This window comes from Hydra vulgaris, chromosome 06 (genome assembly GCF_038396675.1).
Source record: "Hydra vulgaris chromosome 06, alternate assembly HydraT2T_AEP".
NCBI lineage: Eukaryota > Metazoa > Cnidaria > Hydrozoa > Anthoathecata > Hydridae > Hydra > Hydra vulgaris.
The window spans coordinates 18,125,529-18,147,500 of NC_088925.1; the positions used below are offsets into that span (position 1 = coordinate 18,125,529).

Here is a 21,972-nt window from a genome sequence, read left to right on the forward strand (position 1 = left end):
TATATATATATACACTTTTTTATATTGAGTAAAAATTATTATTATTAAATAATATTAAAACTTAGCAATAAATTCATTTAGCTCAACTGTCCGACCTACTCATATTTAATTACTACAAAAACTACTCATATAAAAATCTTGTGAACTTTGCAACCAAACCAAATAGAATAATAAAATTTCTTTTAAAATAGTTACAAATTTATAGATGGAAAAAATAAAACAAAAAAATTAAAACATAGCACAACAAAAAGTGAAGAGGGGGAATAATTTTACTTGTTATAGTTAGATTTTTTACCATAACAAAAATATTAAAATAGATCCAAGTTTTTAGTTTAATAATTTTACATTAAATAATCAAAAAATTTTATTACCATTATTTCTATAAAGTACACTTTGACCAAGAGCCACTGTGAAAAATACATCTTGAAAGCCATCATTATCATAGTCACCAACTGCTGCTCCACCTGTAAACATTTCCATAAAACAAAGATCATTGCTTAATTGTTCAGTAATGTTTAGTTCAGTTGAAAGAATAACATAGTCGAATCTACAATTTGGACGCAGGGGAGGATTTTCACGATGAAAATGATTAAAACCAACTTCCTGAAATATAAAACAAATGTGATTTGATTAAAACTCTTTTTAAACAATATTTTTAATTTCAAATATTTATTCAAATCTGTTTGACAAACCTAATTATAAAAAATACACATGTAAAATATTTAGAATTCACAAATATATATAAAAAATAAAAAATTAAACCTTAATCTGTCTCACCAAGCATTAGTTTTAAACAAACTTTTGTTATGATTTAAAGTTATCTTTATAGTTAAAGTGATTCAAAAAATCAATTTTTTAATATTTTAAAACTAAATTTAAATTTAGAATCAAATTCTATTAAGAGAGTAAACAGTTATTGTATTGTATACATTTAGCAACAAAAAATATTTATAACTAAAAATAAATACTTAAATAACATTAAATAAAAATATTTTGTCTCTAAATTTTATGCATTTGTTCTCTATAAGTTTCTCTAGTCATTATCTACAGCAATAACAGTACTTTAAAAAAATAAAAAATAAAAAGACTATAAATAATCAGATAACAGAATAAAAATAAAAGCAATAAAGCTAAATGTTTCTTTATTTGTTTAAAGAATACAAAAACCACTTGGACGGTATGCTTTAAAAACTCATTTCAAACATTTAATAGGTGTTGTGTATTAGATTCAATATTTGAAGAATATTATTAGAAATATTTTTAACTTAATTTCCTTTATATTTTACTAAAGCTTTAAAACCTAAGTCAAGTAATGCAAACAAAATATTTTGAGATTAATAATATCTTAATGAAAATATCAACCAATCAACATAAGAATAATGTTAATTGATGGCAGCATGCAAGTACATTGTTGGAAATCTCTTGAAAAAATAATCAACTGCCAGATATTTAAAATTCAAAAACTGCAGAACCATCAAATCTCCAAAACAATAATTTTAAGTGAGAAATGAAAGATTAATTTCCTTATTTAACAAATAATTAAAGATTGAAAATGGAATGAAAATGAAAAATCCAAACTTAATAATTACAAGAATAGTTATTTATTAGAACTTTAACTTTTTGACCAAACTTACAATGTACTCAAAATATGAATACTCTATTGAGTTAGTAGATTTACAGCACTCCCAAATTCATAAAGTTGTTAACAAAAAATTGGAAAATTGAAAAGCAATGCATTTAAAATTATGACCTACAGTAAGCCAAATGTAGCAAATGTTAATGATTGATATTCGGAGAAAAAAGCTTTAAAATTTAACATTAAATTTTACAATTGTAAATTTTTTAAAAATTTCAAATTATTAACAAGACTAGGAAGAAATCACAAAGCTATAGCAATCATTTTACCAGAAGCAGTAACAAAAGAAAACAACTGTTACAACAAAAGAAAACTGTTACAACATTTAAATGACCGCTATTCTTAAATCATTAAATCTCAAAAATTTCATCTCAAAAATTTCCCAATATTTCTGGAGAACCTTCAACAGTATCTATAATACGGGCAAATTCTACCTCTCTTGCGTAGATTACCTCACCTAAAGACGAAGCTGAATTGTTTGCTAAGAAATTTTGATCAATCCCATCTTTTGATTCCACTAATCACATCCTACCTGATGTAGCTGACAAACAAGTTGATCCTAGCTTGACATTCCTGTTACTCCAGCTTCTGTATCTAAAGAGATTTCTTGCTTAGACTCTTCTACAGCTTGTGGTCTGGGCAACATACCTGTTATAGTCTTGCAGAAGTGTTCTCTCTAGCTGTCAATACTTTCAAAACTATTTAACAAGTGCTTATCAGAATCTTGTTTTGCAGCCTGCTGGAAAGCGGCATCTGTAATCCCTATTTTTAAAAACCTGGAGGGCATCTATATAATATCATAAGCAAGGTTTTTGAGTCTTTGATTAACAAACACTTAACCTCTCTTCTTGAATCTAATAACTTACTTTCTGATCATCTATATGGATTTCAATCTTCTCATTCTACTGCTGATTTTTTTAATGGTAATAACTGATAGGTTTTATTGTGCATTAGATAGAAATGGAGAAGTTATGGCTATCACTACCATTATTTCTAAAGCCTTTGATAAAGTTTGGCATGCTCATCTTTTCCATAAGTTCTCTTCTTACGGTGTATCAGGGGACATCTTTAAGATTATTGAATCCTTTCTTACCAATCATAGTAAAAAAAGTTATCCTCAACGAACAGAACTCTTCTTCATTTCTAGTAACTTCAGGTATTTCTCAAGGTTCTATCCGTAGCCCTATACTTTTTTACACACCAGAAATTCTCACATCTAAAGTGGCGTTGTTTGCTGATCATGCTACCATTTATTATTGTCTTAATAAGAAGCCAACACTCTCTGATTGCTTAAAGGGGGCATTTGAGCTTGAAAAGGATTTCACTTCTGCTACAGGATGGCATTCTCAGTGGCTGGTTAACTCAGATAAAACTCAACAATCTATATTTTCCTATATTTATGAACGGTAATGTACTCGTTAAACCATCTACCCTTTGTCTTCTAGGAATAACTCTTACTTTCTTCAAAACCATATATCAAATTGATTGCAAAATTTGCATCTGCTAAGGTTGCATCTCTTTATCAAGATTTTCTTACTTGTGATTCCATTTGTTATCTCTATAAATCTCTAATTTGCCCTTCTATGAAAAACTGTGTAGTAAGTGACCCCGGCTCCGACTAAAAATGAGACTTTTTGCAAATCCAGACCCAGCTCCAGCAAAATTATAAGATTAAGCAAGAGTTGATAGCCGGGGCTAGAAAAAAAATTTATAACTCTTTACATATTATAACTTTATACTTACATTTAACATTTATTAACTTTTGGCATATATATGTCAGTAAATAGGGACAGATACAGTAAAAGGATGCAACCTGTTGAATAAGAAGCCAAGCAAGAATGAGTTTTGGTTTATTGTAATAGAGATGATAGCTCGTTTGAGCATTGACCATGATTAGAGAAACAGCATAAAAGAGGAAGGCTAAATGCATATTTATACAAAATCAAACAAAAATTTTGAAAAAAAAAGTACTTTAGGATGTATAAATGTTTATGCAGCTCCGGTCACAAACCCGGCCCCGGCCCTGGCTATATTTTATCAAACCCGGCCCTGGTTCCGGTCAAATATCAACCCTGGCAATTTACTAATACTGTGGCCATATCTTGAGCAGATCTTTGAATTATGCCCATTATCTTTTAGACACGGAGCAAAAACACATTGTAAACATAGTTGAACCTGTTCTTGCAGCCAACCTTCAAACATCATCACATCATCACAATGTTACCCTTCTTCCTTTATAAACTTCATCTTTTCTCTTCCGGTAACTTCCAGCTCTAATAATGATTGCTTGCAGCCTTTTTAGAAGTGAAGATAATTTAAAAAAAAAAAAAAAAAACTTAATTGTAAAATTAAATGGTTTTACTACTTTTGTGTAAATGTCAGCCATGCTCCAATGGGAATTGGGGCCTTTCGAAATTGTTTAAGATAAATTTTTTCTATTCCTTTACAGGATTTATCTTTCAATTTCATCTAAACACATACAAAATATTTTTAAAGGCATAAGTTCAGCTGTCCTGCCAGTTTGTAGCCATAGTATTGCCAAGCAAATCATCTTCACTTACATGTACAGTTCAATTATCCTTGATGACAAAAACTTATATTATCAACTGGTGTTGATTAAATATCTTATGGCATTATATAATTTATAGGTAGAATAAAAGTATGTTTGAACTCTATTTGAAAATTTCTATATATATCTAAGTGCAATCTATAATTAAAATTTTTTGTTTTCGAAGTTTATAAAGCAATAGGCTGTATGACAGTAGTTCCTAAAACAAAAGCCAACTGTTTTATCCATAAGAAAAATATATTTGATGTAACTCCTTCACTTATGTTAATCTTAAAGCAAGTATCTTTTTTTATCACCGAGTTTTATATCTAATTATATCATTAATGATTTTCTAAAAACATTAACAAAAAGGCATTGTGTTCTATAGACATTCAACAACTTTCAAGATTTTAACATTTCTTTTTTCATATTCTTTTAATTTTTGCTTGCCTTCCTATATATTTGTGTATTTTTTCTTGCTATAAATAAAGTTTTTGTGTCTTAAAATAAATTATGTAAACTAATACAAAATTTTATTTTGGCAATTTTCTCAATACAATAACAATTTTTTTAAATAACTTAAATGCATTGTATTAGAACAAAGTTTAAAATGGTTAATCAACATAAAATAAGTATAATAATAACGCCATATTGTACAAACTTATTTTCAACTTTTTTTATTTACTGTACCTTCTTAAGTAGTCTTTATTTCTGAATGATGTTATGACTAGTCCACTTCAATCAATTTACGCATCTTCATCGTGGTTTGTGCATTACAGAAAGATCTAATCTCATTCCCAAAACTATTATGTTAACAGTTAACAAAAACCATTATAATGTTAACAGTCTATTAACATTATAATGTTATTAAATGTTAACAGGCAGTTAACAGGATAATCATAAATACAGATAAAAAAAAGATGAGTTAAAAGATTCCTTGAGTATAATTTTATTTATTGATTATTCTTCTGTTTGTACTATGTAATTATAACATATTTTAGGCATATTATTTTTTCAAAATTAAAAATTTGTAGTGTGTTAGAAAAATATTGTTATGATGCACATTAAACACATATGACATATTAACATGACACCCAAAGATTTTGATTTTTTAATAAAACACAGACTCAAAAAGGCGTTATCTTTCAAAACTTTCATGGTCTGCGTTTTATTAAGTATTCAAAATCATACTTTGAATCACCTTAATAACTTTAACTTACTTCATTTAGTCGTTACACTCCTATAATATATAAAAATGTTATTTTTATATATTATAAAATCGCATTTCAGCGCAGCGTCTTTTTAGAATTGGCAACCCACTGAAAATCAAAATTGAAAATATATGCCTTCACATTTATTTGAATGTTTTTTGAAAATATCACATAGATCTTCCTAATTAACACCTCTAATCAGTGCTGGATTAAAAGATGAGGGGGCTACAGGTCTTAAACACCGAACCCCGCACATTTAGGGATTCTTAATATCAATAGTTTTTTTTTTTACCTTTTGACAACAACGCGCGGAGCCTAAAAGAAAAAAAAAAGCATATTTGCCGTATGCTGTTGAGCTGATTTGCGTTCAAAAAAACATTCATTTTGTCACCAAGGTAGACAGTTCAGGAAAACTGTAATTTTTCATTTAGAAGAAATTGTTAGTGTCTTTCTGAAGTGAAGACAATAGAGCAACAGTGTCATTGTGAACAGCGTCAAACTGTCAATCACCAGTTCTCATGCATGTTGAGCAAGGCGTAGACTAACCGGATCATGACTAGTTTGGTGCTTCACACCATAAACTAATTTCTTTATAGGAATTCAAAGAAATAAAAATGGAATTAATTATCCAAAAGCCGTGGCTTTACTTTTGTTACAATATATTATTAGAGTAGCGAAAAAAATGGCACTGTTAGGTGTCTTTTTAAAAAGTTTAGCAGTTACTTAGATCCTCAATAATTGGTTAATAATAGCCCATACAATTGGTAGCAAACTAAAATTAAAAAGTTCATTACTGTTATCAATTAAAGTTTAGCATTAATAATACTATCATATAACCTTTGCAACTTCGGTAAATGCTTTGATTTTGTTTGTGGTTGGATGTTTTAATGTGCTTTTAACCGAGTTGTAGCACGTGTTAAGGTTGTCCACTTCCAATTTATCATTTAATAAAATTTCTAGTTTACTTAATTCTGATTTTCTTCTCCATCTATCGCCAATATTATCGGTAAGTTTTTGAAATATCTGCGAGTAAGTAGAAAGATAATACTGGTCATTTTTTAAATCGACATGTAGGTCGGATCTCACTTGTAAACGTATATTAAAGAAAAATAACATACATAAAATTAAGACCATTTTTTATTTTTTTTTACTTTTACAAAACAAATACTTAAAATACTACAATGACTTTTTGGAATATTTTGCAAAACTCAAAAGAATATTTAAATATTGATGAATATTTGAATCTCATAGCAACAGTACTCTTAGAATCGTTACTCTTAGCAACAATAATTCAAAAAACTAAAGTTCAGAATGATAGTTTCAATTCAGTACATTTAAAAAATAATAATAACAAATATAATTGACAAATTCAAGCACGCTCAAAACTATAAAAATGAAAATTAAGAATAAATTTGAATTGAAAATTACTGAGTTTTTTGCAATTATGATATAGTTTGATATAAATTGCACAAAAATCTTTTAATAAAATTTGAAACTTAACTCCATAAAGTTTAAAACTTAACTTGGTAAAAACTAAAACTTAATTTCATAAAATGCTTACGCAAATATAAGTATAACAGGTTAACTAAAAGCGTGCATATTTATACTAGCGGAGGAGGGTGTGTTTAAAACAGAAGTTCGTGCGTTTTTTGACTATCTATTTTATAAAATTTCCCTAAAACTTAATTTCGTTTTTTAACAAAAGGTAATGAGTAACTCGAATGTACGAAAGACTTTAGCAAAAAAAAAAAATGTTTAAATTTAATTGATTAAGGTTTTTGAATCTGAAAAATTCTTCATTTTAAATTTTTTAGCAGAGCTAAAGTTACATAGAACTTTTCCGCTGTTCACTTTTTTCCAAAAGTATTATAATCATCATTTTTATTATCATTACTAATTATCATTCAAAATACCTTTGAAAATTCAACGTGCTTTTTGAAGATCATAGGGTAGATTAGGGTAATATGAGCACCTTAAGCAAAAATTGGAATAATTTCAAAAATAATTAAGCTGGATCCAAAATTTTTGCGAATAAACAATATTTAGGGATCCCTTCTCATAATCCACTTAGATATTTGGGCACCCGAATTTTTTTCTTAAAAACACAGAGGTTTTAAAAAAGTCACAAAAATGCTCATTTTACCCAGACGACTTGGTAATATGAGCACTTTAAATTAGCTCACAAAAAAACATTAATTTTGTAAAAAAAATACCAACCAGACAATTAGAACTAATTTTTGGAATATAATGATTCGTTATTAACAAATCTTATCATTAAAAGATCAAATTTTAAGCCACTTTTTGTTGAAACAATACTAATATGTTTCCCGCAAGAAAAAAAAAAATTAGTTTGTTATTTTTCAATTTTATCAACTCAAACCTTTGAACGATAAAAATTCAATTTTTTTGAATTTAAATTACAGAAAAATATTTAGTATTATTAAAATATTAAAGAGTTTTACTATATTTTATTTTTATTCAAAAAACCAATTAAAACCACTGCTTTTTTAGGACTTTAAACTAGGTAATTTCAATGGAAATCACTGGGTAATTTGAGCATGCTCATTAGGGTGGAGTGAATTTTAGTTTTTTTTACAATTCGTTTAGCCTGGGTGTGCAAAAGTTGTCTATTCATTTCAGAAATACTATGGAAAAATATCAATGCTCTAGGAAATTATCTGGTGCCTCAAGACCATTAAAATTTTAATGGGTCCCTAATATTATGTAAAAAAGGTTTTTTCAAAAGTATGTCATGTTGAGTCTCAAAAGAAGCAAAATTTTATAAAAATTTCATAAATAACAATTATTTTATAAAAAAATTATTATTTAAGATTTTTTTGAAATTATAATTAAAAAAAATAAACTTTTTTCATTTTTAGTTTAAAAGGTAATTTTTTCTGCAATAAGCTATAAAATAACATTTTTTTTTTTTAAATAATTGTTATTTTTGAAATTTTTATAAAATTTTGCTTCTTTTGAGACCCAACATGACATACTTTTGAAAAACTTTTTTTTACATAATATTAGGGACCCATTAAAATTTTAAAGGTCTTGAGGCACCTCAAGATAATTTCCTAGAGCATTGATATTTTTCAAGAGTATTTCTGAAATGAATAGACAACTTTTGCACACCCAGGCTAAACGAATTGTAAAAAAAACTAAAATTCACTCCACTCTAATGCTCATATTACACAAAAATGGCATCTTTAAATAAAATCAAAACTAAATAGTTCTATGCATTGTTTTTCAAGTCAAAAATGATTGGATATTTAGCTAACATATTTTTCTTTATGAAAAAATTAACTTCATTATTTTAGCACTAAAATTTCGCGCCACAAACTTATTCATGCGTGATGATATTATTTTAAAAACGCAAAAAATTTAACAGCGTTTTAATTAGATGATACCCGCTAAATACTGCATATAGATTTACGCTAATTGCACTGATTCCTGTAATCACCACATAAATTCGATTCAAAAAATACATAGCAACTTTAAATTCACTGTTTACATCTAAGAAATTTTTAAGTATGCTCATATTACCAAGGTGCTCATATTACCCAAATCTACCCTAATCTACCCAATAACAATTTAATTAATAAACCAGCCTAAGGAATGAGCCATAATAATAAAGTTGCTTTGCAACATCTGCCATTATTAAAAGAAGATTATTAATTATCCCTCAGTTTTTTTTTCTTTTTATCCATTTGTTTGAAAATAGATATAAAAGACCAGAGCTGTGAATTGGCTCCCCCACGTCCTCTAGTTAGCAACTTTAGGGGGCCTTTTCTCAAATTTAAGAAGTTTTTAATTCCTAATGAAATTTTTGGGTCCGAATGATAAGTTTTTTTTTGGATGAGGGGTCTAGGACAGTCTAGCCACTGCACTGTAAAGGATGGTTATGACCGAAATCAGAAAAACTAATATTATTTCAACAAACATTATTTTCGGAATTTGGTCACAACTATCCTTTATTTCTGCTTTTAAATAACAAAGAAAGAAAAAAGATATAAAGAAAGTGAACAGGAATTATTCCAAGTTATTTCAAACAGATTTGATGGGTTAAGAAAAATATTTTTAACTTATTTGTACAAAAAAGTATATTGAATACATGAAAAACAACAGCGGTATTAACAGACATATTGTCAAAAAATTAGGCAAAAGCAACAAAATCAACTATTTCAAATGAAGAATGTTTTATCACCACCCAGCTTCAAAAAAAATCTAACCCTAACTCTGAAAGATCTATGATATTTCTAAATGCAACTAGACAAGAGCTTAAAAAATTAACTTAGCAAGACAGTTTTTGTAAACATTTTATTCTTTCTTTTTTTTCGCGTAATTTTTTACACGAGTTCAATTGAATGGTATATCAAAATACATTTTTAAAATATAGAGTAGTCACAGAAATTTATCATAACTACACAAGCTTGACCTACTTCTCAATATCTATTAAAATTTGTTATCAACAGTCAATAGCTTATTTTACTTATTTTACGTATTTTTAAGTTTAGATATGACAATCTAAATTTATCCAACGAAAGAAAACCCGGAGCAAACAATAACACGCAATTTTAGCTTGTCTAACGTAAAAGAGAAGTTATGAGATATTGTGAAATATAGTATAAAAAGTAAAAAAAAGACGAATTAGTTTTCTTTATTGGGCATTTCCATTTAAGTGCGTGATTTTTTCTTTTTTTGTTTTTATAATTAAAAACTGTGACTTAAAGCAATATACACATTATTATGATTATCTTAAAGAAGAATTATAAAAAAAATATTTTTATCATCTTTAAGACTACTAGAATATTTAAACATGTATATTTTAATCATTTTATATATTTTTAATGTTGCAATAGTTTGATATAATGCACAATGATTTACTAAACGTTATACTTCAGGGCATGCAACAAGAGTTTTAAAGTGGAGGGGCACAATCATCAATTTCTATAAACAGTCCTGTATATCTAGAAATTTCATTAAAAAAAAAGTTCTTTGAAAAAAAGTTGGGGGGGGGGGCAGTGCTCTATCTACTTTTTTGTCCTCCACGGTGTCATCGGCCCCGTACTCTATCTAGAATTTTTTGATGACGGCTATTTCTCATTGAATGTATATTAAATATGTGATATAGGGTATAAAAAATTACTTGAAATACTCACAAACAATTTATTTTTATAAAACTAAAGGCACGACAAATTTACAACTTCCGTGCGTGACTTCTATGCGTGATCATTTATGAACTGCATTTAAACGATTGCTGTGAATTTATGATACATAGTGCAATCCTTTAACTTTCTGGAGATTTTTACAAATAAATATAATATTATTAAAAATAAAGTATACTACTAAAACTTATATTTTCTAAGGAATAAACGTTTATTTATCTAGTAACTAAAATTTTAGTTCCTCGACGTTTTCTGTACCAGTTTCAAATTTAGTATATTCTTTGGTAACATTACTAATTAATAACGTTATAAAATATTTATATAGACTAAAATTAAATGAGAGTAAATTGGAGCTTAATAGTTTTTTGGAAATACTTTATAATATATTTCGATCTAGCTTTAAGTTAAAACGAAATATATGATAGAAATATATAATGAAAAATACTTAACTTGAACTTTTAAAAAACCTTTTTTATAAATATGTTAATTTATACTGTTGTAAAAGTATTATAACATCTGTTGTTCCAATATTTAAAAACTCTGGAGATCATTCAACTCTTGTCTTCGTTATTATTTGCAACCTTTTTGAGTCTTTGATCAACAAACTGCTAACATCCCATCTTAAGTCTAATAACTTACTCTCTGAAAATTAATACAATTTTTGATCTTTTTGTACAACGGCTGGCTTGCAAACTGTTGTGACTGAAAGATTCTATTGTGCATTTGCTGGATGTGGCAAGACAAGGAATATTGGTCTTGATATCTAAAGCTTTCAATAAAGTTTGCCATGTTTGTCTTCTCCATAAACTTGCTTTATAAGATGTAACTAGAAAAGTTTTTGAAATTATCAAATCATTTCTTTCTAACCGCTTTATTAAAGATATTCTGAAAGACCAACACTCTTCTTTATTTCCAGTAACTTCTGAGGTACCTCAAGATTTTATCCTTAGCTCTGTATTGTTTCTGATGAAAATTAATAATCTTCCTGACAATCGTATATTTAAAGTAGCTCTGTTTGCTAATGACTGTACTGTTGATTTATAATCTTGTTTTGAAAAAGAGTCTTTCCTTTTTTTATCGGTTAGAACAAGCAGCCGATCTCTGATCTTTCTTCTATAACGGTTTAGAGCTTGGTGTGGTTTGTGAATTTCAACTATCGTAATAATGTTGTCAACCAATTAATGAAACCCTCTCACTAAGTCTTCTACTTTATGTCTTCTTGGATTATCATTCATTACTGACTTCTTATAAAAACCATAGATAAAAATCATTATAGAGCTACCATCTGCTAAAGTTGCATCTTTTTCTCTTTTTTACAAATACTATCATGGTCACTGCTATTATCTCTAGTTCCAAAACTCAACCAAAACTCTACCTTGCTTGACTCATCATTTAGCAAAGTTGCATTCTTTTACTGTATCTGCTTCTGTATGCTCTAAAAATATTTATTCGTCTAGTTTTTTCCCGGCATTTCAATAATTTTGAACATTCTTCAACCTTTATGCTTTCTTGAATCATACAAGCTACATTTTTTTAAGTCTTCTGTCAACCGTTTTTTGATCTTAACCTACATTCTTTGTTTTCCAATAACTCCCTTCTTAGTAGTGGTTTCTTTGTTAAAAGAAGTTTAATTAAAAAAAAAAAGTATACAAAACGTTTGAAGTCTTGGCCTTTAAAACTTTGTTGTCAGTAATAAGTTTAAATTTGAAATACGCATTTGAAAACATTGTCTTTTGCCATATTTGTCTAAGTTTGCAAAATGAAATAAACCTTCGTCAATTCCAATAGTTGTAAAACTATTGTAGAACATCTGTAAAACAGTTAGGTTTTAATATAGAGTTAATCATTCCGTGTGTTTTTATGTCTATATGACTTGTGCCTTTAAATTTATATGCGTACAGGCCCTATGAGAAGGGAATGCAGTCGGCGCGCTGCACCAGGGCTCATAAGAATTTAGGGGCCCATAAATAATATATATATTTTTTAATTTTAAAAAAGTTTTTTGTTGTATGTGATTTTTTGCTACATGGAACAATAAAAATACTTTAAAAGCAGAGGCCAACAGTTTTAACAGAAAAATGAGGGAAGCCCTTTAAATATAACGCCATAAATGTGCACCTTCAGAAGGCGGTCTGAATTAGGATGACGGAGGTTACGTCAGAACTTCCTTTTGGATGACTGCAAAGACTGCAAGTACATTACCTTTCAAATGATTCCCAAAATGAATTTATTGCAGAATGTTCTAATCTTGTTATGCAGCATTTTTAAAAGAAAGACATATTGCAAAGTACTACTCAATAATTGTAGATTCTGCAACAGATTAATCACATGCTGAGCAAACAACATTTATTTTAATTCTGAAACAATTTTTGAAATTTTTTGATTGTAGTGACAAAGATGGTTCTGAACATGCTCAAATGATTACAAAAGCGTTTGAAAGTAATGCTATTCCACTCACTGATTATAAGGCTCAAAGCAATGGCAATGCGCCAATTATCTCAGACAAATATAAGGGAGCACAAGCTATAATAAAAAAACGGTGTCCTATTGCAATTTTTTCTCCTTGTGGGTACTATACACTTAACTTATATGGTTATGATGATGCAGAATGTATTCCAGAAGCCATAACCTACTTCGAAGCTATGCAAACAATATACACCTTATTCAGTTGTAGTCCGAAGAGATGGGAAATATTTGTTAGAGTGATGCCATCTGCACGGCCGTTACATTGATTATTGTAATTACGGACCATTAAGTAGTTAATCTGAGTTGTAATAGCATGCGTGTTAATATGGCCGCTTCTTAATATAAATATATAGTTTATATATTTAGTTAGTATTTATTCATCCATTATGACTAACCCAAACTAAACAATATTATCTAAGCGTATTGGTTATTCCCTTCACGATATATTTAGCACCAGATGGTCAGATCAAAAAGACAGTGTCAAACCTTTCATTAGTAAAACTGGCTTTGGAAGACTTTCTCCAGCTAAATCTTACTCCAAAAACTAGAAACGAGATTCGTGGAACAGTTTGTTATATCAGTACCTTTACCTGCATCATAATGTCAGTTGTGTGGCGCCGTATATTAATTCCTATTGATGTTTGCAACAAAGTCATTCAAGCCAGTAACGAGAATTTAGATATAGAAGTTTCAAATATAGAAAGCTTACTTTCATTATTAGTAGCTATTCGTGACAGTTGGAAATAAAGCTAAGCTTGTTGCATCTTAGTCTTGATATAGAAATAAAATTGTTTAGAAATGATTGCAGAAAACAATTCCACAAGAAAAATATGAGTAAAATGAGTGAGGCAGGCGAATCTCTCTTTGAATCCTAATTCCAAATGTAAGTCCTCCAATAAAATTGAATAATGTTATTGGAGGACTTACATTTCGTTTTAGCGCCGCAAAACAGATTTCTGAAATCTTCCCCAGGAAAAAAAGTTCTATAGAATTTCTATAAATTTTTGAAACGTATGGCCCATAGAAATTCTATAGAATTCTACAGAATTTTTATAGAATCTCTGTTAATTTCTATAGAAATTCCTATAGAACTTTTATTTCTACTTTTTTTCTATGGAAAAAAAATTATAGTAATTTCTATAGAAATTAATAGACATTCTATAGACATTCTATAGGATTTCTATTAACTTCTATAGAAATTGTTATAATTTTTAATTCTATAGAAAAGTCCTATTGGCCTATTGTAGAAATTCTATAGAACTTTTTTTCCTGGGTCAGCTTTTCTTGGAACTATCAAAATATGTCAAATGAGAAATTAACTCATGAAACAGCTATATTTGCAAAAAAACATTCTAAAGATATAGTCAGTGAAGACTTTGTGCAAGAAATGAAACCCATAACAATAGTTTACAAAGCCATTTTTGGAGAAAAACATTTGGGCGCACTGGAAATATTAAATGATTTGGCAGAGTGCAAACTAGGAAGTATATTTCCAAACCTCAGTGTCAGTTTGAGGATATTTCTCACAGCTTTAGCATTAGTAGCATCAGCATAAAAGAGCTCTAGCAAGCTAAAACTTATTAAAAATTATCTCAGGTCTACCATGAGTCAGGATCGCCTTAACGACCTGGCTAGGCTAGGTATTGAGTACGTATTACTGATATAGTAATACATAATTTTGCGAAGAAAAAGGCACGCAAGGCAACCAACATTTTTATCATTTATGGATCTTCTGTAGACTCTTCTGTGTTATAAAGTTTAAAATTTTTTTTCAAAATCTTTTTTTTTAAAACCTTTTTTTTTTGAATTTACATATACAGTACTGTGAATAAGTTTTATACTTATACTTTTTTCAAAAAATCCCGGAAAATTCTTCTCTAATATTTAAGTTTGTAGTTCTAAATTATAAACTTATTAAAACACATGTATTTCACACAAAATATGGAACAATTACAAACATTTTAATGTCAAACTTCATAAAAAACTTTTAATATTCACCTCATTTACCACATAATAATGACCTCCTTTTGCCTCAATCCCAGCCAATATTCGCCGGTGAATAGATTCATACAAGTTAGTTATAAAGTCCTTCGGTATGTTGTACCATTCTCTTTGAAGTACTTCAAAACATTCTTCAGCATTTCAGGGAGCATGTTCGACCTTCTTTCTGTCCAGGTAATCCCAAATATGCTCAACTATATTCAAAACTGGACTCTGGGGAGGCCAGGTCATCAATTCCAGTACTCCTTCCTCTGCCATTTCATTTAAATAATTTTCTGCCACTCGGGAACAATGTTTTGGGTCATTGTCCTGCGGCAGAATAAAACTATGACCTATTAGTCTCATACCGGATGATACAGCATGGTGCCTTAGGATATCCACATAACGTTCCCCGGTGAGTTGCTCCCCTATTTTGATCAAATCACCTACTTCAGATGAAGATAAATAGCCCTAAACTTGTAAAGAGCCTCCTCTGTGTTTAATAGTAGGGTTTAAACACTCGGGCTGATAGGCTTCTTCAATTCTTCTTCAAACATATTGGCGTTCTTACGTTTCAAAGATTTCGAATTTGGACTCATCGGTGTACAGAACCCAATTAAACATTTCCTGGGCCCAATCTTTGTGTTGTTTTACATATTTAAGTCGTTTTTCTTTATTATCACACCGTAATAATGGTTTTTGAATTGCAACACACCCTCTTAATCTCGATTTAAGTAGGTGTCGTCGAATAAAAGAAGAGCTGACATTTTTCTCAGTTGCTGTGTTAATGTCTTTAAAAAAATTACATAGGAAAAAAGTTGTACATACGTCACAGAACATTTTTATCCTCTCCATGGCCCTGTATGCGTATTATGCCTATTTGTCATAGTATGCTTTTGATCAGGCTGCCGTATGACCGACATAATTTCTATAAATCAATAACTTTTTATTTGTTATACTAACATTTATTATATGAATAGTGTATATACATATATTTTTTCGACTTTTCTTTTTGAATAATTTATTATTTTTAGAATAATAACTGTTGTTCCTATATTTGTTATTAATTTTGTTTTAAGAAAGACATATATATATATATATATATATATGTGAAAAAATTTTAAGGTTCTCTAAGTAATTGGGGTCTGGAAATAATTCTCTCGTTGTCGGAGCGGCTATGCTGGCATAATGTTTTAATCCATTAAAGTTCCAATTATAAATCCATTAAGTTATATGATATCAAAAAATAAAAGGTGAATAAAAAATAATTCATTATTTTTTTTTACAATTTATTTTAGAAAAAATAATTTATTCCCATGTTTCGACTTTAAAAATCGATTCTTAGTCAATTTCTAAATTGTTTAGTCGACAGTCGAATTTTTTAAAACAACACTATTTGTTAATAAGAGATAACACTAACTCAAACTCTGATCAAAGAAAAATGAGCGCTAAAAAGTTTGAAGTTGTTGTTAAAAAAAAAAAAAAAATTGCTAAAACATTATGCAGACCATAGATAGCAAAATAGCAAAAAAAATCTTGATCGCAAATTTAATAAAAAATGATTTGCTTGATGAGCTAAAAGTCAACTGAATAAAAATGATTACAAAGTTAGCTAGAGTCCAATTTACATTCTGCTAAAGTTTAGACGCAGTGTGGTTTAAATTGTAATTAATGTGTTTGCCAGCATCGCAGAATTTATTGATCTCCAAAAAAATTTGTTTCTACAAAGTTTCTTTTTCAACAGCAACAACAAAAACATCAACAAGATATTTAATTTCCTTAAAATTTACAATATAGTTGCAATAATATACTATTATTGATAATAATAGTAATATTAATAGTAATAATAATAGTAATAATAATAGTAATAATAATAATAATAACAATAATAACAACAATAACAATAATAATAATTATAATAAGAATAAGAGTATCTATAATATTATAAATAATAAAATCAAAATATAATTATTAAGAATAAATATAAATAATTTATTAAGAAAGATGTCACTCATGCAGAAACCTGATTAAAGGAGTGACGCCATATAATTCTATTAATAATATTAATTTAAATAATGATAATAATAACAATAATAACTTAATTTATTAATAGAGCAAAAGTAACAGCAAAAATAATAGTATTTATAATAAATTTTAACTTTTCAAACTCATTCACAATGCACACAAGGCTTCGATTCCATTCACTGATGCACTGATGTGTAATTGAATACTTACCATTCCTCAAAGTTTTATAGGGAGGTACTTTTAGTTTTCCATTATTGATGTTTCTAGTTAAATGTGAATGTATAAATCGATTTTCAGTGAAAAAGGTTGTAATAGATGAAGGTAAACTTTATTAAGGGAGTCAAAAAAAAAGAAGATTAGCAAATTTAACTAGTGCTGACAAGATAGGAAGTTTAAGTTTTTTGAAGAGTTTTAAAGTTTCTGTATTATGGAGTTGAAAATTAATTATTCGTATTGATTGGCACTGAGCTGATAACAGTTTATTAATATTACAGTTGCCAATTTGTCCCCAAACTTGACAACAGTAGATGAAATGAGATTGAAAAATTGCAAAATATAGATTCTTAAAGGTAGTTTAATCAACATAATGGCGAATTATTGAAAACATGCCATTAGCTCGATTAAGTTATTTACGGAGTGCATCTATATGAAAATTCCATGAGAGATTCTAATTTTAGATTCTAATAAAATTTTGCCAACAACAAAACACCGCTTCAAAGTGCTTTAAAACCGACTTTCGTCAGATTTAATCAACGATAATAATTAAAAAGAAGCAAGAGTAACCAACATATATTTCCCAGATAACAAAACTAAACTATATACGCTAATATTAGATAAATTTCGATAATATTCAATAAACTTTGATAAAAAATGAACCTATAAAAACGCATCAGCTTGCCACGTCAACTTCATTCATCAACTTAAGTCTAATAAAATAATAAAACTGCATAGTTTCTTCGAGTACTTTTATATTGTCTTTACTATCCCTCTATTAAAATGCACCTTGCTAAACGGTGTGCAAAGTCTGCGACATATAATTTGAATATAACTTTGTTTCTATAAACTATCTTTAAGTACATGTTACAAAAACAGCTTCACAATGTCTTCAACAACTTCATGTATCTGTAAAAAGAGAAACTAAGAGTCTGGGGGTAATTGCGAAACAAAATTAGTTTATGAGAAATAAACTGATAAAAAATTTATTGACTTGATTTATTCGAAAATTGATTGATAAAAAATATATTAACCAGGTTTATATGAAATTTCCAGTTCCTGATTATATAACAATGACAAGGGTATTTATCATTAAAAATTTTAATAGTGCCTGACGATGAATTGTAAAAAAAAATTTCAGGGTAAAAACTTTGTCATTTGCCAAAACTTATCATTTACCAGCTTTATAGTGATTTTGTGAAAAATTTTGAGCGACTTTTTTTTTCTTACATTATTATTTCATTTCGCCTTTTACATCTTGAAAAATTTTAATTTTAATTTTGAGTTTAATATGTTTATGATAATAATTAAACTTGTAAAATTTCGATTTTATTACGATGTCGCTATCTAGACATCGCAGCTTTATAGCTATTGATTTTACTACGATATTTCGTTAGCTACTTATTTAAGCGTTGTATCTAGCTACAACATAACGACATATCGACAAAATACGCTAGCCACGTATCGTAGTATTGTAGCTAGCTACAACATAACCACAAATCTGTGGCTAGTCAATGGATAGTCGTGTCGCAGCTTTGTAGCTAGCGATTTATTACGATAAACTGATAGCTACAGGTGGAAGTCTTGTTGCTAGCCACTACATAACGACTATTCTATAGCTGCTATGTGACTATAACCACCAATCACTATAACTATATGTATGTATATATATATATATATATATATATATATATATATATATATATATATATATATATATATATATATATATATATATATATATATATATATATATATATATATATATATATATATATATATATATATAGCACGAGTTTTTTATTAGCAATATTAAAGCAATATGTTGGAAACTATACACAGAACGCAAATTCCAACCGAATTATCTTTTGAATTACTGCCTTTTATGAACTGATATTTAAAGTAAAGGAAGCAAGAAAGGGTAGGGAGGATAAGATTTGTGAAAAAGCGTGATTGAAGAACTATGGTGAAATATACATAAATATAGCGCGGAATGCTTATAGACGTCCATAGGCATGTTACTCTATATTATGGTATTTTTCATCATTGTACTTCAATCACGCTATGTTATCACTTTGTTAAGAAATAAGACTTAATTTTTAGCATTGAATTATTCAGATGCGGTTATGTAAATAATGTTTTTAGGAAACAACATTAAGTGCTGCACAAATTGCTGCATTAAGTTTAAAGCAGAAGACAGTGCAAAGACTTTGTTAATTACATTGCATTCTCAATTCTAAACTGTCACAAGTCATTAATTTTGTAAACAAATATTTTTTTATTAATTTTTAATTAATTTTGTATTATTACTTAATGCTAAAAATAGATTTATATAATTTTAGATATTTTTATGCAATTAATATCATATTAGATTGAAAATAATTTGAAAAATATTTTTATTTCCAAAATGAATGAAAGTATTGTAACATCTACCTTGGCTTTTACCAACTGTAAAATCAATAAAGTTTAACTATTGAAATCAACTGTAAAAAAATTCAACAAATCGCAGCTAACTTTGTTGACCAAATTTTTACTTATAAAAAAATATATTATTGATTGTTTTAAAAAGCGTGTTTTAGCAAGATTAAAAATATTAAAATAAGTGACATCATTTGAAGAATAATTAGTTTAAATTAATATTTGTAGACTGCACATCTGGAATGTAAATTATGTCTGAGAAGAAGAAGTATAAAGACCATGGTTTGTAGTTTTCAAAGCTTCAAAATAATTTATCATACGCCATATATCTGGAATATAAATTATATCTAAAAAGAAGAACTATAAAGACCATGGTTTGTAGTTTTCAAAGCTTGAAATCAAATATTAAAAAAGATATTTGTAAATTTATTGAACAAAAATTTAATTAAAAAAAATAAAATAAAAATATAAACAAACAACTATTTAGAAACCAAATTAATAATCTGAATAATAAGAAATCAATTTATTTACACTAATTGAAAAAAAGTAACTTATAACCTTTTATTTTAATTATTTTGAAACATGACAAATATTTTATCAAAGATTACAACAACTTATTTCATATATGAAAGTATGTCAAAATAAAGGTGATAAAAAGTCAAGCAAGAAATACAGTAAAAAAAAAAAAGCCTAATCAAAAGTCTGTTAGTAGCTTTCTGAGCTAAAATAGCTCTGTGTAATAATGCTGGTATAGTCAAATGATTATATCAAAAACAGGAATTGAATATCAGTAAATGCTTGTACCAAAAACTGATATCGTGTCATGGTATAAAATCATGATTTCAAATCATGGCATTTAATTCTTGTGTTTAATGCCTGTAATAAATTTTGGAATGGAATACTGATAGCATTTTTATTATCGGCTGTAGATACATCATATTTTTTAATTGACTAAGTTCTGCTTTTCAATTATTTATGTTTTCTGTAGATACATTAGATGCTAAAGTTATGAGTTATTAACTCAATCCTTAATCATATTCTCTGAAATCATTAAAACTGTCTTGTGTAGATTTTTCAAACCTAAGCATAGACAGTATTCTGCTTGAATATTGTTAGTATTGCCAAAAATAGACTATATTTTATGCAAATTTAATTTGACTTGATATTAAAACACTCCTCAAGTCATTATCATTGTCTTCTATTGATGCTTTAGAGGTTGAAAAAGACTATACTACTTGAAATTTTGATTATTTTTCTTTGTAGGACAGCTGAGTTATTTCATTGTTAAATAAGTCAAAGCTTATTATGTGTTTCAAGTTATAAATAAATAAAAATTTAACAACTATAACAATTCAAACTACTTATTTTATGTTGTAAATATTTAATTAGTTTATTTTAATTTTTTTTTTTAACCATTTTTGAAATTTTCTTATTTTAACATATTTCAAAGTGTATGATATACTGACTTAACATTTTTTCAAATCTAGATATTTTCAAATACGATGAGTACATTCCTTCTGCTAGTGCAACAGTGAGCGATCCTTGTTCAAACTGGTTTAATACTGATAATAAAAATGAAAAAAAAGTTATTAGGTAGTATATCCTTATGATGTGTATAAATAAAATAAATGTGTATACATAGAATTTTATATCTTAAGACTTCCATTACTATTTTAAGTTATAAAGTACTTCAAACTTATATCTCTTTTTTTGTTTCATTATAAAAAAATTTCTGAAATAAAAAAAATTGAGAATATCTAAATGTCGATGTAGTGAAAATTCAAAATGAGTAATTCAGACAGCCTAATAATAATAATAATTAATTATTACAAACAAATTTAAAAATGTAAAAATTCTTAAATGATTATTATTTATTAAATGATTAGATTTATTAAATATTTTATTTTTGAATATTTTTTTCAAAAATCATAGTAAGTACAATCAAGTTTTTTGTTTATGATTTTTAATATAAGTTTAATTTAATTTGAAAAATTAACAAGTTTAAATGCAGAATCATATATATAAATATAATGAAGTATATTGCTAAATATTATTATTTTGTAAGTAATTCAACTTGATTTGTTAACATTTGCATGGTTCAAATATTGGTTCCAGTTTCCAGAGCATTTGTAAATACATGTTTTTTATGTTTTATTATTCTTTAAGTTTTAGATAATAATAAACTTTGAAACAGTTACAGTTCCATTTAAACCTTCTAATATATATGTTTTTTTTTATATAATATAATATACATTACCCTATATATCAGCTATAACCATTTAGACACCAATGTTAAAAAAAAAAGCATAA

At 27.6% G+C, this 21,972-nt stretch overlaps 2 protein-coding genes across 7 annotated transcripts in view; one reads left to right on the forward strand and one right to left on the reverse strand.

Moving 5' to 3' along the window:
• LOC100209490 (peroxinectin A) overlaps nt 1-6,605 on the reverse strand; it is an 88,030-nt gene extending 81,425 nt beyond the window's left edge. The window contains exons 1-2 of one of the 6 annotated variants that reach the window (XM_065799433.1): nt 6,233-6,605; nt 372-603 (exon numbers count right to left, since the gene is read on the reverse strand). In XM_065799433.1, the coding sequence (XP_065655505.1) occupies nt 372-603; nt 6,233-6,529 (529 nt within the window). In that variant the 5' untranslated portion in view covers nt 6,530-6,605. Of the gene's footprint in view, nt 1-371; nt 604-4,874 lie in introns of all 6 variants that reach the window. The other 5 variants (XM_065799437.1, XM_065799438.1, XM_065799436.1 and 2 more) reach the window with 5 other exon arrangements.
• Nucleotides 6,606-19,725: 13,120 nt separating this feature from the next.
• The window catches only part of LOC101235561 (uncharacterized), an 11,242-nt gene continuing 8,995 nt past the window's right edge, over nt 19,726-21,972 (forward strand). The window contains exons 1-2 of the mRNA XM_065799440.1: nt 19,726-19,944; nt 21,150-21,255. Of these exons, the coding sequence (XP_065655512.1) occupies nt 19,914-19,944; nt 21,150-21,255 (137 nt within the window). The 5' untranslated portion in view covers nt 19,726-19,913. The remainder of the gene's footprint in view (nt 19,945-21,149; nt 21,256-21,972) is intronic.